Below are 16,661 nucleotides of genomic sequence, written 5' to 3' on the forward strand. Positions count from 1 at the left end.
TGTTGTTGTATTTCTCGAATTTTATCGCTGTTGGCGATCTTATAGCGTCGACTGGGCATTTTAAAGGTAAGTCTAGACTATGAAGTTCAACGTCGTTTCTAAAAAATACACATTCCTGGCCGATATCGTACTGAAATAAGCCTTCGTTTTAGTGGACGTGCGACCAAAAAATGTATGGCCTTGAGTTCGATTCCATCTAGTCTGTATTATGCGACCTTGCTTGTAGCTTGTTGGCCTCGCTATACATGTATATATCAGACCGAGTGACTAAGCCTGCGTCTGTCAGCAAATTCAAGGTCTGTAGATCCCCCTGCTTCCCATCCGAGATGGCCTAAACTTCTTAGACGATCTCGAAGAACCATTTTCTTGGTACAAACACAGGATCGGACCAGTTTTGGCCTTGAAAAATTATAAATACTACTAAGAAAGTGACCTTGATAAAGATAGAAGCAAGCTCCATGTTTTAGATAGAAGTCTTTTCGAAATGAATTTCTTAAGATGGTCATCAAAGGCAATGAATTCTTTTCATATATGCAAAGACAAAGGGCCATATTTCTTCACTTTTAGATCAAGTGTCCTTTCCGAAGGCCATGTCCTCGAAATGTGGCCTCGATTGAGTGTCAGAGCTAGAAAAGAAAATCTAACACGAAAGAAGAATTTTTACAGCTAGTACTTGATTGTTCCGATGAATACATGTGTGTACATGCATACTGACATGGCCATATACTATTATTATTATGCATGTGGCTGTTGAACATCACCATTTGACATATTGTCATTTTGATTTATGACTATAACCTTTGCTCAAAGCCTGAACCTGTAAGACCAGCTCTTTCTTTATACTGGGCCATCCATGCTTAGATTTACCTAACAGATAATACATCTAGGAATGTCAACAATGTACATAAATCTGTATGTCTCAAAGTAACCCTGCATGTCCCTGGTAACTGGCCTTGGATTAAAGTGCATGCGATCTTCTTAGGTGGCCATTTGAAACCTTGAAAACCAAGCAGCTTGTAGCCTTGGGCCATACACAACCTCAATAAACCTTTTGCAACCTTTGAAGCTAACCAACGGAAACCTTGGATAACACAGCTCGGGGTAACCTAAATGTATGTGTGACCTTGTGTAATTCTATGCAACAATTGAATGACATCTGAAAATGCAGTTTTTGTAATTATCTCCAAGCAGATCTAATCCAACTAGCAAAAGAAATTTTCTAGCCTCTGAGGTCTTTGCCACTGTTAGATCTGCTTAGAGATTACAGTTTTTGTACAGCAGGGATCAAAATGCTTTAACCAGCATGTAGTATTTAATATACAAAATTGTACGTTTTTCAAGTTGTTTGTATTGTTTTTTTTTAACCTGCAGTTGAAGCCTGGAAGCCCCACAATGTCGTCGGTGCATTTGCATACGGTGTCCGACCATGCGTCCCTCCTACTTGTGAATTTGAACTCCATGCGTAAGAAGCTCCACCTGTGTGATGTGGTGCTTCACATACAAGGTAGATTTTTGCTAACTTACAGTGTTGTCTACACTTCCGTAATGTTTGTTGAGCTTTGTTAAAGTTTAAACATTACTTTTGTTTTGGATGGTTTTACTTCATTGGTTATGGACAAGGATTTTGTTATGAACATATTAACTTCTTGAAAGCATCATATTCTTCTGTTCTACAATATACAAAAGTATTATTGATAATTATATGTTGTCCCTTTGTATGTTATGATTCTATTTTGGACAAAGGCCAGAAAATGGATTCATCCTGTTACTTATGTCCTGTTTATTATTAATATTATGACGAAGCTGAGATGAATAAACAGGTGATCACATTTTAGATCTTTGTGTATCTTATTTGAATTTAAGCAATATCTTTTTCAACGTTTTCCTCCAGACAAGCACTTCCCTGCCCACAAGGCTGTACTTGCCGGCTGTAGCCAGTGGTTCTACAGCAAGTTTGTTGACCAGCTCCAATCTCCTAGACTCACCCTGACCAACTCTGCACAGCCCAGCATCATCAGCCTTAACGAGCTCACCTTAAAGGGGTTCGAACCCATCCTGGAGTTCGCATACACCTCTAGGATCAGACTCACCTCCAGTAATGTATTCGACATCCTCTCAGCCGCGAGCTACCTGCAGATGCACAAGCTGATGGCTGACTGTACGTCGTTCATGCGGTCTAACGTGGAGATCAAGTTTAGGGAGCCTACGGGGGGAAACGGACGAGGGTCGGAGGCTGAGGTTACGAGTAATTTCAGCCCTCCCCATGCTGGCAGCCCTTTGCTCAATACATATGAAGCACCAGGGACTATTTCATCAGAAGAGAGCATGGGAGGGGAAAGAAATGATGATAACTCTAGGGTTAGCCCAAATGGGGACTTGAATGTCAGTGAGGGTGATAGAGCACAGATCAACGAAGAACCCAGGTCCACAGATGAAAGTGACTATTCTCGACCACATTCCAACCAATCGTCAGCAGACAAACAGAGCGTGCCGCAGTCTCCGAGAGACAGTGCCGCCACCCAAGAGCCGACTATCACCGTGAAGATGGAACAGAGTGATGAGGATCATCAGCCCACGTGCGCACAAGCAGCTACAAGTCAGCGTAACACAGTCAGTAACAGTGGGATCTTGTCAAGCGAGTCCTCGGATTTAGAACACCACTTTAATGATGACGGAGGATCGCTTGAGGACGATTTGCACAGAAGTAACAGATCGGATCCCAACTTCATTGGCTCTGTGGTGTACCCTATAAGCTTGCATACCGTTGGAAACCTCTGGCCTGACCAATCAGAGAGAGGAGCCGCTGGGAACGCCGGGACAGAGAACAGCGCCGCACAGGACACCGGGACAGAGCCTCATGATGTCATGGACCAAATGGCCACCCTGCAACAGCAAGCAAGGAACTCTTTCTTAGAGTTTCAAGACAAGGAAGATTCCACCTCAAGTCCTTATTTTCCACAAGGATTTGAGACAGGGGAGAGCAGTAACCTGAGAAATCTTCTGACGAACCAAGAACCAAGTAGCAGCGGGTCTTCTGTGATACGGGATCTTTTATCGGTTCATTCTGCGAACGCCACAAGCATGGTAGCACCACCGAGTGTGGGGAGAGATGCCTGGTTTCACAGTCCAGAGATGGTGGCCAGTATGGGTCTAGAGGGGGTTCTTAGTACCATGACGTCCTCACCAATGGCAAGCCGAATGATGGCTCCAAACCCCAACAAGACCCTCCAGCCTTACAGGGAAAAGAGAGTCACATGCAGGTAAACAGGTTCTTGATAAACTTCTGCTTTAAGTATGCAAATTTCATATGCAAATTTCATAGGTAAATTTCATAGGTAAAACCGTAAAAGTTATCATATGCCACTGATGTTGATAACACAGTGTCAGCAAATTCAGCACAAAACACATGCTAGAAGTAATGTCTTCTTGATGTCCTTTTTTCTGATGTTTCTTTTTTTTCTCATTAGCATTTGTAAGAGCCAGTTTAACATGATTGGTCACCTGAAGCAACACCTGCTGCAGGTGCACAGCCACTGTCCCAAGTTGTACCTGTGTGACACCTGTGGAGCTCAGGTACAGTATTCACCTGTGTTCTTTCTATTCATGTTCTCAGTGCTGTTGGTCTGTGAATTTTTTATTTGTTTTGAAAATTATATCTCCAACAGTTATTAATCTTCTCCCTGCTGCCTAACTCTGTAACCAATAGAAAATGGGGTGCCAAGCGGCTACTTTAGTGTGCTGAAGGTTAATAGCTCTGGATATAATTTAGTAAATGTAATTTGTAGGGTGATGAAGGTTAGACATTCAGGTAATAAGATATGCCAAATGACAGTTAATCAGATTTTTATCCAGTTGCTTGAGTAACTGTCATTTGGCAGACTTTGTGGGTGAAGATTTAAAACAAATTTCGGTGCCTTAGTGGCTTCCTCTGGAACTTCAACTGTTTGTATCTTTTTGTACTAAACAAATCATCCTTATGCTATGTTTATCTTTGTGCTTCTCTTGTAGTTTGATGATGTTCTGAAGCTGAGTAATCATATGGTGACCCACAAAGGACGGTTCAGCTGCCAGTTCTGTGGGAAGCGCTGCAGCCAGCTCAGCAGTCTATATGTGAGTTCAAATATATGATACATTGTCTAGATAACGTTTATAAAAGCATCACAGATATAAAGGGAAAATATCTTTACAATAAGTGTAGCATGTCCTTTCGATTATCATCTAAAACTGTACACTAAATTAAGTAACAGGTTGGAATACAAGGCTTTAGATTTATCAGATTTTCTGACTTTAAATTCAAACAGTAGTGCATGCCACGAAGAATTGTTTTTGTGACTGGCCATTGTGTACATTGTAGATACATAGAGTCTACTTGGAAACTTGTGTCTTGAAGTATGTGTTCTGGTAATAGGATACTTGTGTATGCTTTCACATTGCTGTAGATGTAATGAAGTAAATGGGAATGTTTGTTCTAGGCCCATGAAAGAACCCACACGGGGGAGCGTCCATACCACTGTCAGAGCTGCGGCAAGAGTTTCCGCAACAAGTCACACCTCAACAGACACAGGTACGCAACATATTACTTTGTTTGGATTAGCAACTGGTGCTCTTCTTGTAGTCCTTGAACACATTAACTATTACATGTACAACCTAACAACACACACAAACACAAGAAATAACAGTTGTACAGCATTTAGACAATGCATTTAAATAGGTAGTGCATACCTTTCAGTTTTTAGAATTACTACTACTTGTATTGATTTGTCCATCTAATTCTAAATACTGTAAATCCATTTTAAGTTCATTATGGTTTAATATTCACGGTTTTTGCAGTAACCCCTGACTTAAAACCACTGCAAAAATGCTTCTTTTGTCCTCTGCTTGCCTACCACTAAAAACTGCCACTGTGGGTTGGTTGGTTGGTTGGTTGGTGGGTTGGTGGGTTGGGTGGATGATTGGCCAATCCTTCAGACTGATTCACATTAGAGTTACCAGTGTGACCTATGTATGAAGAATTAATTGATTGGTAGTTTGATTAATTGACCGATCCTTCTTCTACTCCAGATTGATCCACACCGGAGTAAAGAGTTACCAGTGTAACCTGTGTATGAAGAAGTTCACTCGACGTGAGGGCCTGAAGCTGCACATGCCCAAACATGCTGAGGAGCACCCTTACCTGTGTCACATCTGTCTCAAGGCCTTCTCACAACAGGACCAGTTCACCAGGCACAAGGCACAGCACAACACCAGGGGCCTCAGGACACATATGGACATGTAGCCGCAGAACTTCATAGTGCAAGTTAAAGGAACGCTACACAAAAAAATTGAAAATCCTTCTATTCCATGCTTAATACATTCCAAAGTCAAATTCTTACTTCAAGTTGTTTCACATAAGTCCGTCATAGTTCTGGGATTTTCCACAGTTTGCAACTCATGCCGTGCTGACGCCTTCTCACCTGATAATTGAATTATATGATGTCAGTGTTTCAAATTTTTCACCTGATGATTGTATTATATGACGTCAGTGTTCTAAAATTCAATCATCAGGTAAAAAATTTGAAACACTGACGCCATATAATTCAATTATCAGGTGAGAAGGCGTCAGCACGGCATAAGTTGCAAACTGTGGAAAATCCCAGAACTATGACGGACTTATGTGAAACAACTTGAAGTAAGAATTTGACTTTGGAATATATTAAGCATAGAATAGAAGGATTTTCAATTTTTTGTGTAGCTTTCCTTTAAACTGTAGACCAGGGCTGTGTCCAGCTTTAAATTTGTTTCCGTCCCACTCATTGTTTGGGAGCCCATGTTTTGAAGTTCAGTTATTAGCTTCATCATTTTAAGCTTACGAAGATACATTTTCATCAATCTCGTGTCGTGAAGTTCAGATTTTGAGATGGACGGGGTGAAATTTTTGTCTGCCCCAACAAGCAAGTTTCCATCCTGGAACTGTGGCGTCTGTGTAGCACAGTGACAGAGCATCCGGCTATGAACCAATAAGACCCAGGTTGAATCCCCAGTGGAGTACCCAGACATGTCCGGACATGCACCCAGACGTTGTGCCCTTGGGAAAGGCACTTAACACACATTTCCCATGTCCTAAGCCCAGCAGTAGGGTTTGGGTTGGCGTTAGGAAGGGCATCCAGCCGTAAAAACTCTTGCTACAAAAAAGGACTTGCACTTGATGAGGAGTTCTGGGGCTTCCCCATCAATGTGCAAGCACGTCTAACCCCCAGATGATGGGGAACAAAAGACGTTAAATTGGATAGAGAGAGAACTGTAACTCGATGCTACCAAGTACAGTGAGGGTTTCCCCTCTAGAAGCTTTAAGCAACACTTGCAGCTGGACAGAACGTGTATATTCAAAAAGGTTAGGTATGACAGGTTGTTCAGTGTAATATAACCAGCTGCTGCCACGCTGCGTGCCTGCGAAGCTTGTGTGTTATGCCGAAGGGCAGTTACACAGGTACAGATACAGATGATATTGTTTAGCAGTATATTGTATGGCACAGTTAGAATAAAAGTTGCACCATATAACTTAAGACAAGTAACATTAGCAATTGTATACTATTATTGTTGCACAGCAAGCAACCTAAAATATTTGTTGAACACATGCAATGCACTGAGTGTACAATACATCATATCTTAAGTATACAGTTAATGTATATTGATACTTGGAGTAAAGCATACGTAAGCGACGTGAAACTGACATAATGATAAGAAAGTAATTGAGAAATGCACATTCAACATTATTTATTACCTTGAAGTCTAAAATTGTATATATGGCCATAATATTTAGACCATCTTCCTTTTTGCATATTTATCTTGCCCATTTTTCAAGACATTTTATATTTTTCTGTTTAATAGAAAGTGCCCTTTAAGTTTATTTGAATGCTTTTAAGGTTAGATATAAACTAGCACTTCCTACCTTCACATTTACCTCCTCACAAATATTGGTCTGCTTGTCAATTTATACTACTCACCTGCACTTGATATCACTTTAATAAAGTGTACGTCATACTTCTGTCCTACGTCATACCTCCGTCACAGTGTTATTATGTTGTGGATCTCTGAACAATATTTGTATACTAATACCCAGTTCTCATACATGTATGTACCTAGTGGCGGTGTGTTGGTTTAACGGTTAGGGTGTTTGGCCAAGAACCCAGAAGTCCTGGGTTCGAGTCTCCCTGACATGCAATCGATGTTGTGTCCCTGGGAAAGACTCTTTACATGACTTGCCTCACCCCACCCAGGTGTAAAAATGGGTACCAGACTTTGGTTGGGGAGGTAAAAGGCGGTGGAAGGAGAGGGTTGGGTTCCACCTTCCAATACCGTACCCTAGACACAGTGGATAACAACCCACTGTCCCTATGGTGTCAAAAAGGCTATGGGACTGCCATTACCTTATGTACCTATGAACAGTCAACATTTAGTAGAAACAAACGCAAACAAACCATGTTTCCTTGGTGATTTTTGTAAACAGTCTGAGAGCTAATGAATCGACAAACAAAGCAACATGCGTAAACTAATGAATTAACATGTCCTTATGTATGTCCTTGGTGCATCAGTTTGTTTACACATATCATTTTCACCTGGATCCTCCTCAAAACATCCCATACAAATTGTATTGTGTTGATGGTATAAAGCCAAGCCTTGTCAGTGGGCAGCCCATTCTTGTAACTACAGACGACCCAGCATCTATAGCTACCATTACATAGACGTTTTAATAATTTCCAAGATGATGTGGATGAAAGTTTGTATCTTCCTCCAGTTGAGCTGTGCAGCACTCGCTCAACTGTCACGATCTCAGGGTGGGTACATTTTTTTCAAGACGCTTCATACGTTTTTCAAAATTGTTTATTAGACATTCGGTTCCTTAGAAGTTTGTGACTTTCCTGAGCTATTTTATAGCACTCAACTTTCATATTTAAGTTTTGGCTCTAAAAGATTTGAGGACGGAGTACCAAATGTTGACCTTAACGTCAACTACGGATAGTCCAGAGCGTGATATCATTGACGTTTTAAACTCGATTCCTCCTACTCGCAGCCGTACCACTTGTTTTTATCCAATAAGTTTAGGAGAAGATGGTAGGATTTTCTAAAATTATCCTGGCTTTCTGACCACCAAGAAGGACTGTGTGTCAGAAAAACAAGACTAACGGCGGGTCCCCTAAGTTCGGCAAACCTGTAACTTCTCAAAAATTAACGTCCGAAGTTGGGAAACCCTACATTACCTTCCTATTAAACATCTTCTCGAAGATGAAATATTCACCAAAACCGCTTTCATAATGTTTCTTTTCCTTCAGTTTTTTTTTTTTTTTTTTAAGTTTCATTTTTTGTACCTTCATCTCCTTGCAGGTGATTGCGGTGGGACAGTAACAGGTGTAGAGGGGGCCATCTCGTCCCCAGGATACCCTGTGTCCTACCCAGGCAACCTAGACTGCACATGGACGCTACCATCCCGCGGGGGTCGCCTGACTCTCACGTTCACAGACTTCCAACTGGAGAGACCGTTCGGACTGTTGTCCTCCCAGTGTAACTATGACTACGTAGAGGTCCTGCAGGGTGACGTGTTGGTTGGTAAGAACACTTCAGCACTGATTTTCTTGTTATCTCCATGAAAAATGGAGGTATGGTCTTTGGCTTGTCTGTCTGTGTGTGTGTCTGTGTGTGTGTGTGTGTGTGTGTCTGTTTGTGTTTCCGGATTTTTGTAGTCAGCATAACTGAAGAACCTCTTAGTGGATTGTGATGATATTTAGTATGTGGGTAGGTGTTGGGAAGACGAAGGTTAATGTCAAATTTGGGCCCCCTGGTATGTGACCTTGGTACTGCAGCAGAACTTCTGTTTTTTGTATCTTTTGACCTGGACATGCTTGGTATTGGTTCTTTGGTGGCAAATAGCTTGTTATTTTCGAGAAGTTTATATATTGTTTGTAGGTTGCATAATAATACATTTTGTATAACAACGGTTACCGGAAAATATGCGGTGTATGAAAATGATAAGGAAAGGCCAAAAGTCGATAAATACCTTCGTGTGTGTTCTACTTCCTCAATGTTTCTGAGATATGTCAACCCACAAAGTAAACGTTTGATACACGCCTTAGCTTTGCTCGCGCAAATATTTTTGAGACAGCGGGAAAACACCAGGTGGAGCAATTCTCACTGCCCGGTGAAATTTACACACAAGTTTACGGAGGCAACTTGGGGCTGTGTGTGAGGAGCTTTGGGCTGCTCAAGTGGAGTTTACCTTCTAGAAAACGCTACTTGAGTGGCCTAGAGTTCTCCTTGCACAGTCCTGAGTCGACTCCAAGTCGACTCAAAAACGCATGTATAAACTTTAAGGCCTTACTTATACATGCACTAAAGCTAGTATACCAAACGCGTTCGTTAGCGGGGCCCAATAAACTTTGTTAAGGGCGATAATACTTTGCATGACTTTGCCTATCATTAGATAGGTTGGAGAAAGAATGGATTCATGATTTGGGTTAATATTTTTTCCGTAGGAAGATGGTGTGGAGAGGACAGTCCGGGCACGTTAACGTTCGGGAGCAGGACCGCCCGGGTCCGCATGGTGTCGGACGCCCACATCTCAAGGCGAGGGTTCCGGCTGCAGTGGTCCCTGCGGGGAACAGCGCCGCCTTGCGGTGGAGTCATGAATAGTCCGTACGGAGAGATAACTTCTCCAAGGTACCGTACCCGTTCTTCAATATCAGAGGATTTTTCGTCATTTGACGTTATGAAATCGGAATGAAATCACCAAATTGAATAAACAAGTCCTTATTTTCATAATTAACATACCATTAAGTTGGTCTTCATCAAAGTTACCTACAGGTCAAAAACCTAGAAAATTCATTCATCCATTCTCAACTTATTCTGTTTCAAAGTCTACAACTGATCATGAAACGTCCAGTGCAGTTCCAAAGAAAGCCAATAGAGGACCCAAATGAAAGTTGCATCCTGAGCACAAGAGCTATCTACCACTCAAAAAGCGTCACCATAACTTGCATGAACATGAGACATCAAAACACTGACAGAAACAGAACTCATGTGCACATTCGTCGTTGGTCTGGAGTCAATTTTGCGGCGTTCTGTAGGATCGATTAATATAGGGGCCGCTAGGAGGCGCGAATTGATCAGGCTTATTTGCCGTTTAGAATCTTATATTGGACTATATGCAACAGAGGCATCGTCAGCGTTGCGGAGTTTCTGAATATGTATCAACCACCAAGACGTTTTGTCAGTTGTTCAATTCTTTCCCAGCTATCCGTTAGACTACCCCAGTTCCCAGGACTGCACGTGGACCATCGCGGCACAGGGAGGGCAGATCGTGGCCAGCTTTCGGGATTTCGTTCTGGAGACCGGGTCTTCGTGTCAATACGACTACGTGGAGATTATCATCGGTGACGAAACGCCAAGTACGTAAGAATCACAGATGATGCATAGCTTTATATTAAAAGAACGCGCAAAATAATTTGGAAATACTGTAGATCTACAGTGGCGGAAGACGAAAAACATTTTGTTTCCAATTGTTCATTTCACCACGACGAAAGAACCGAGCTGTTAAAAGAAGTCACCACAATCTACATATACCCCAACTTTCCAACCTTAACGGACGAACAGATAGCCTTTTTCCTCTTAAAATCACAGAAGCCATAAATTATAGAAAAAAGTGCGACTTTTCGTCTTCCTCTGCTTCGAAAATGGAAGCCAGGCCCAATTTATCAATACATTAATCTCCAAGCAGATCCACACCGGACGCGAAAATCGTATATGCTAGCCAGAGAAGGTCCAGTCAGCCAGAGAGGGTTCATCAGCCCGGCATATACGATTTTCGCGCCCGGTGTGGATCTGCTTGGAGATTATCAATACATATCCAGCACTAGTATTTGAGTAGAATCACAGTCAATCACAATCCTTGTCATATGAACGTGTCTGCTATTTTTTACGTACTTTCTTCCTTGAAGGTATTGCATGGCAATTTTGGATGCTGCCGTGTATATGGCTTTTTCTTAGACGTTTGTAAGTGTATTCATATAATTCTTTATATTGTATACGTAAAGTGTAACTTATATGCATGGCATGTGTCAAAACAGGGCGGCATTGTGGGAGCGATCTTCCGGCGGAAATTGCCTCTTATTCTGACGTCACCTTACATTTCGTCAGCGACGAAAACAAAGAAGAGACAGGCTTTAAGCTGTTTTACAGGTGAGATGAACTTCCTGTATCTGTTTCTTCATATTAGGAATTAAATTATGACGTCTTAATTATCAGTTGCTTTAAGTATAATAGGTTAAAGTAGCTGGTTTCACTTTGCTTCTAGTGTAGAGGAGACCACTAGTAAACACCACTCATGGTGTTTTATATTCTTAAAAAATATGCAGTTGTCATGATATTTGAGGCGTCTTAATACCTTCATGTAAGTTCTACAAGGCTCCATAGGACGTCGTTGGAAAAATAGTAGAAATTGGCCAAATAGATAACATGTCACAGCCAGAGGAGTTAGCCGGCCGGGAGTACAGCCTGCGACCTTTGACATATTCATGTAATCTTGGTCGATTTCTACGATTTTTCCAGCGAATTGTGGAGCCTGGTAGAGGCTAGCGTTTATGCACCAAATTCATTCTATATGACCTTCGTTTTTGGTTCAAAAAACAGGCTGTTGGTGACTAGGTCATACAATATACGGCACCTGTTGCTTTTTTGTTCTTAAAACTTTAGTGCATGTTCTACATTTCCCTGCAGTATCCAGCCTCTGCCAGACGGCGGCGCTTCTGCAGAGAGTGGATCCGACCAACCAAGTACCCCGTCTTAGAGGACAACTGCAGACCCTGTTCAGTTATAACTATATAACCAATCACAATGCATGAATGTCATTCTAACTTAAAATTGATGTTCAAGGTTTACTGACATCTGTTTGGCAAAAAAGGTGGCCAGCTGATTCTGAGTTGTTTTCTTTGTGATATCTTAAAAACTATCATTAGCATCCTCAATATGGTTCACGTCAGAGTCATTCCACGGCCGGTCTCTCAGGTCAATTACGGCTTGTGACACTCGAAGGAAACGCTGGAACACAGTTCGGACCGTTCCATTACGAAGCGGTTTGGGGGGGTACATCGAATATTATGTATTTCAGTAAAAAAAGAACTTCACGTCATTTTTGGCACTTGAAAAACTATTTAATACGTTTTTATACGTCTTCTATTGGCGTTGTTATCATCTAAACGTAATACTAATACCAACTGGTACGTCATAACCACGAATGTGGTTCAGTCGCAGCGAGGGCAAAGGTTACAGCTGTACGTGCAGCATGGTGGCTTACCACTTTGTTGTTTTCCGGCCATGTGGCCGGGGGATCGAGCCGATCATTTTTATTTGGTCAATGAAGTCTAACATCTTCAAGTCATTGATCACAGATTACAAGGAGACAGGGCATTTTTAGTCGAAGTAAGTTGTTCATAACTTTCCGATTTGATAAATTGTGTGTGGGCTTGTCTGGGTTGCGACCGACTCACACATGCAAATTGCAACTTCGATATCCCAACATATGTTATCGAAAGTGCACAAGATTCCTTAAGTACTTTCTCCCATCGACATCTTAACATTTATTGCACTATATTTCGGGACATCAGTAAAGACGTAATCAGTATCAGTGCAGTACACAGGAGAAGTGAACTGTGGGATATGGCTCCAGGGGAGCAGTGTAATGTGGGTAATATTGAGCTGAATGTAATCTTGAAGGTAAATATTTGTTCTCGGGCACGACTCGGATACGGCCCGGGTGATTCTTGAACGGCATATCTTGACGGAATGCATGCAGACAAGGAACCCACCACCAGGACAGTGTCAACAATGTTTTCCAACACTCTCAATAGGGCGGCTTTGAAATTGTGAGTAGCAATCAAAATGTTTATTTATTGGTTCTGCATATAACAACTCTGGCTTGCAATTTAGTTTGAAACATAACATTGGCTGAGAGTTATGTGTACAGTACACTGTGCAGTTATGTGGATAGTTTTGTGTATAGTACAGTACAGAAATAGAGATTATAGACGTCAAACAAGGACATCAACAACAACAGTACTACAGAGCCTACAGGCTGGGGCTATGTAGCACTGTTGTTGTTGTTGTCCTTGTTTGACGTCTATTTCTGTACTGTACTGTACACATAACTGTCCACATAACTGTACTGTACATATAACTCTCAGCCAATGTGCCTTATCAATGAAAAAGTATTTATCTACGAAATGGGAATAGATAAAGCAAAAAGGCATATGCCTTGCAAGGAGTTATAACTGTCCTAAGGTGGAACAGTAGTCATCTTCCTAGATATTGATGCTACATACATGTATTGTCTTTGACATGAAATGTACACTTGCAATTCTCCCTGAACAGATTTTGACAAACTCCAAAAGAAGTTAGATGCATCTTTTTCCATGTTTGAATGCTTATTATAGTTTGTTTTTTATAGTCTATAGCCTATAGTTTTATAGACTGACTCACACAGACTGACTATATAGTCTATAGCCTAGAACTGATATGCCCTTGGAACAAAAAAGGTCAAAAACATGTTTAATTTAAGTGACATGAACTCTAATGACATGTACATGCATGTATGGGTGTCTTATAGGCAAGACGAAGCCTTCTACACCAAGCCGTCCTAAGGTATGCTAAGGTATGTACAGTCAAAACCTCCATTTCTAAATAGTTAAGACCCTCTCATAGGTAAACAACAGTCTAACTTAACCAGCAACTACTTTATGTACCACACCATTTTGCTTGTCAAAGGCAAGCTTGTTAGGTTTAATCTCACTGCACATATAAAGTTAGTAGTATTACAAGCTAGCTGACAGGAAATGGGATGGATGTTGAGCAAATGTTTATTGAACATTTCTGTAACTTGTTGCTGTTGTACATATATGTATGTACTGTATATTACAACCATGCATGCAGTATATATTTGGCATATTTGTTTATTTCTCATATTTATAATACCATACATTATCTCCTGTCATTTATCATGGAGGGTTTAGCTTTAAATTTATTAGGGGATGAAGTTGTAGTCATTGTGAATTCCTATTAGGAATTGAAGTATCTGCTGTGATGGGGTATTTTGTAATGATATGCTATGGCCCAATAGTTCCATAAATAGTAGACAGTCTGAACAGAAAGCCAGGTAGGGTGTAGATGTGCAAGCTATGAGATAGGGACTAATTGTATCTTAGCTAAAGGAAGTAAATAAAAAGGACATACTCCATTCCCTTTTTGTCTTAGGTGTTCATTACATGGAGGGAGACTGTGGGTTATATTGTAGCACTTACACATTTCAGTTAATGGCAGAAACAAAATATTGTGTGTTTGTGTGCTTGTGTATGTATATATGTGTGTATGTGCATGTATACTACATATTAAGGTAAGAGATAGGTTTGTATACTGGCTAAACTGCAGCACAAGCTACATTTCCGGACTGATTTATTCCACTCTCACTGGGTTGGTCCCCCATTCTTCTCAATAAAGGGGTCAAGGTTTGTCTCTCCTCAAACATACATGAGACTTCCTTTTATCAGCCTACCCAAAGAACATTTCTAGCCAATGTTAGGTTTCCATTTTTCACCTGAGTCCAGTGAGGAAATATTTGTAAAGTGCCTTTAACAAGGGTGTATTCTGGGGTTCTGTCAGGGATTCCAAGACAACACTTCTAGCTTCAACAACCCTAAACACAAGTCCACCGTGCCACCAAGTTTAAGTATATCTTATACATCGTAGCTGGATGACTCCTTGAATAGCAAGTCTTCATTCTGGGAACATGTATGTGACATTTGACAATTCTGTCAGTCACCATGATCTATCCTTAAATCAGAGTATCTGCATGCTTGAAGGAAATGAAAGGAGCACATGTTGAAGACACTTCATTTATTCTACAAATTCACAATGACAATTACTTTACAGTAAATATGATGTGGTACAATACAGGCTTATGTATTTGGTTAAAGTTAAACAACAAATGTGTATCTATCTTCTTTCCACCCTGTTTTTACAGTAATTGCTATTGTGCAATCTCAAGTATTGAATCCTATGAATTGATATTTGCCATATGACCTCAGGTCTTCAAAATATTTTCTTTTGATGTAGGACTTTGCTCAAGGATATCAACACAGCACTGAGGACTCTGCTTATCTAAGTTCTTCTGCAGGAAGGACAGTAAAGCTCTTCAGGCTGTAGACAAGGACCTGTGATAGGTCAGAATGTCACCACTCCCAATGGAAATACAAGCATACTTTGATGGACAGCTTTAATCATGTTATTTCTGATACCATGTGACCTTAAATGTTCTGATTCACAAACATTTATTTAAAGACATGAAATATATTTATGATATACAGTTATGCCTTAATTTTGCTGAGGTCAGAATAAATGGCATGTACTATATATGGAGCTGAAATTGCTTGTTGGAATGCAAAATATTGACAAGTTATGTTGGTTTACATTTTTGCCATCAATTTTTACGTTCACCTTTAAAGCTGAATTTCAAAGCATTATCTTGAATAGATTAGATTATGTGATTTTATTTACCCAATGTTACAGTGTTTAATTAAAGAAGTGAAGAAATATATCCATGTCAATTTACTTGTGTACAGTTTGATATTCTTAGATCTTCCAATCTTCATTTATAATATTCTACTCTGTGAAATAGTATGGCAACAACCTATACTTAGCCTGTTTAATGTGTTTTTTGTTCCTTGAATCAGTCTGCACTAACAATTAGGGACTCACTCATTCAATCATGTTGAATACATGTACATGAGGTGTATATTGTGTGCATGGAACATGTTGAATAATGATACACTTCTGTTAGATTTTGTGGAGGTTTGTTTTGCACTTGATGATCCAATATTACATTGTTGATCACAACATTGTGAATGAGCACATGCAGAATAACTGTTTTGTAAAATAAACTTTTACTGTTGTAACCAAACATCAACAGTGTAAATCACTTCAAACAGGAGCATTGAACTGGGTAACACATGACAGCTGAATCATCCCACTAGTGCACGGCGCAACCTGCAGCCTATCGTAAGAACAGATACTGCAGGGATCGGTATTGAATTACCTTACTACCACATGGCAATGACTTCACATGGTCCAACATTTCATCTCGATCAAATAAAAGGTGCATCCAGCATGGTGCATGTTGTTTAGGCTCCCTCGGCCCTATTTTATCTTGCACTTCTCTAATGCACTAACGTTACATCTCTGAACAAACTGTCCCTTTTCACGCGATTCGAAATACTGCCCCATGTGCCGCTCTTGTCGTTTCTTGTAACCTTCCGTAGACAGGAAGTTTGTCACATCTGTTTTCGCACATAATGCGCCTCTGTGCCTTATGCACATTTGCTCAGAGCATACCTTTCCCCCTTTGCTTTTCAGCTCTCGTTTCTTTCACTTGCGATGTACGTTAGCATCCCAAACTTTGGCAACAGAGGCTCTGAACGAGACGATGAATGTCTTCTGAAACTCTGTATTTACAGTTTTGTACGACTATCAAGTAAGATACATATGTGTCAAGCATAAGCTATCCGAAAACGTTGTTTCTGTTAATTTTCTGACTGCAGGAACACAGGAAGAGGCTTTAAAAGAAATGAAAAGCGACGATTTACAAA

The 16,661-nt window shown here is 40.6% G+C and overlaps 2 protein-coding genes and 1 long non-coding RNA gene across 3 annotated transcripts; all 3 read left to right on the forward strand.

The window, feature by feature from the left end:
* The first annotated feature begins 1,375 nt into the window (after positions 1–1,375).
* Positions 1,376–5,946, forward strand: LOC136422801 (zinc finger and BTB domain-containing protein 17-like). Its single transcript, XM_066410685.1, has 6 exons — positions 1,376–1,504; positions 1,892–3,260; positions 3,468–3,573; positions 4,009–4,110; positions 4,473–4,564; positions 5,062–5,946. The coding sequence occupies exons 1-6, from the start codon at positions 1,393–1,395 to the stop codon at positions 5,273–5,275; spliced, it is 1,995 nt and encodes a 664-aa protein (XP_066266782.1). The 5' UTR covers positions 1,376–1,392; the 3' UTR covers positions 5,276–5,946.
* Positions 5,947–7,741: 1,795 nt separating this feature from the next.
* Positions 7,742–11,227, forward strand: LOC136423386 (procollagen C-endopeptidase enhancer 2-like). The gene is made up of 5 exons (XM_066411529.1): positions 7,742–7,814; positions 8,362–8,583; positions 9,507–9,690; positions 10,264–10,418; positions 11,097–11,227. The coding sequence occupies exons 1-5, from the start codon at positions 7,742–7,744 to the stop codon at positions 11,210–11,212; spliced, it is 750 nt and encodes a 249-aa protein (XP_066267626.1). The 3' UTR covers positions 11,213–11,227.
* An 807-nt stretch (positions 11,228–12,034) lies between these two features.
* Positions 12,035–16,025, forward strand: LOC136422822 (uncharacterized). Its single transcript, XR_010753674.1, has 3 exons — positions 12,035–12,890; positions 13,631–13,675; positions 15,133–16,025. It is a non-coding gene; the product is annotated as an uncharacterized lncRNA (long non-coding RNA).
* Positions 16,026–16,661: the final 636 nt, after the last annotated feature.

The sequence above is a fragment of the Branchiostoma lanceolatum genome, chromosome 17 (genome assembly GCF_035083965.1).
Source record: "Branchiostoma lanceolatum isolate klBraLanc5 chromosome 17, klBraLanc5.hap2, whole genome shotgun sequence".
Taxonomy (NCBI): Eukaryota; Metazoa; Chordata; class Leptocardii; order Amphioxiformes; family Branchiostomatidae; genus Branchiostoma; species Branchiostoma lanceolatum.

Bases quoted from the DNA above. Each gene is read 5' to 3' on its own strand.
- LOC136423386 (XM_066411529.1), top strand. From the start codon at position 7,742: ATGATGTGGATGAAAGTTTGTATCTTCCTCCAGTTGAGCTGTGCAGCA. The intron at 8,584-9,506 runs GTAAGAACACTT...TTTTTTCCGTAG, and splicing joins GCAGGGTGACGTGTTGGTTG to GAAGATGGTGTGGAGAGGAC. The intron at 9,691-10,263 runs GTACCGTACCCG...ATTCTTTCCCAG, and splicing joins GGAGAGATAACTTCTCCAAG to CTATCCGTTAGACTACCCCA.
- LOC136422801 (XM_066410685.1), top strand. From the start codon at position 1,393: ATGTCGTCGGTGCATTTGCATACGGTGTCCGACCATGCGTCCCTCCTA. The intron at 3,574-4,008 runs GTACAGTATTCA...CTTCTCTTGTAG, and splicing joins GTGACACCTGTGGAGCTCAG to TTTGATGATGTTCTGAAGCT. The intron at 4,111-4,472 runs GTGAGTTCAAAT...TGTTTGTTCTAG, and splicing joins GCCAGCTCAGCAGTCTATAT to GCCCATGAAAGAACCCACAC.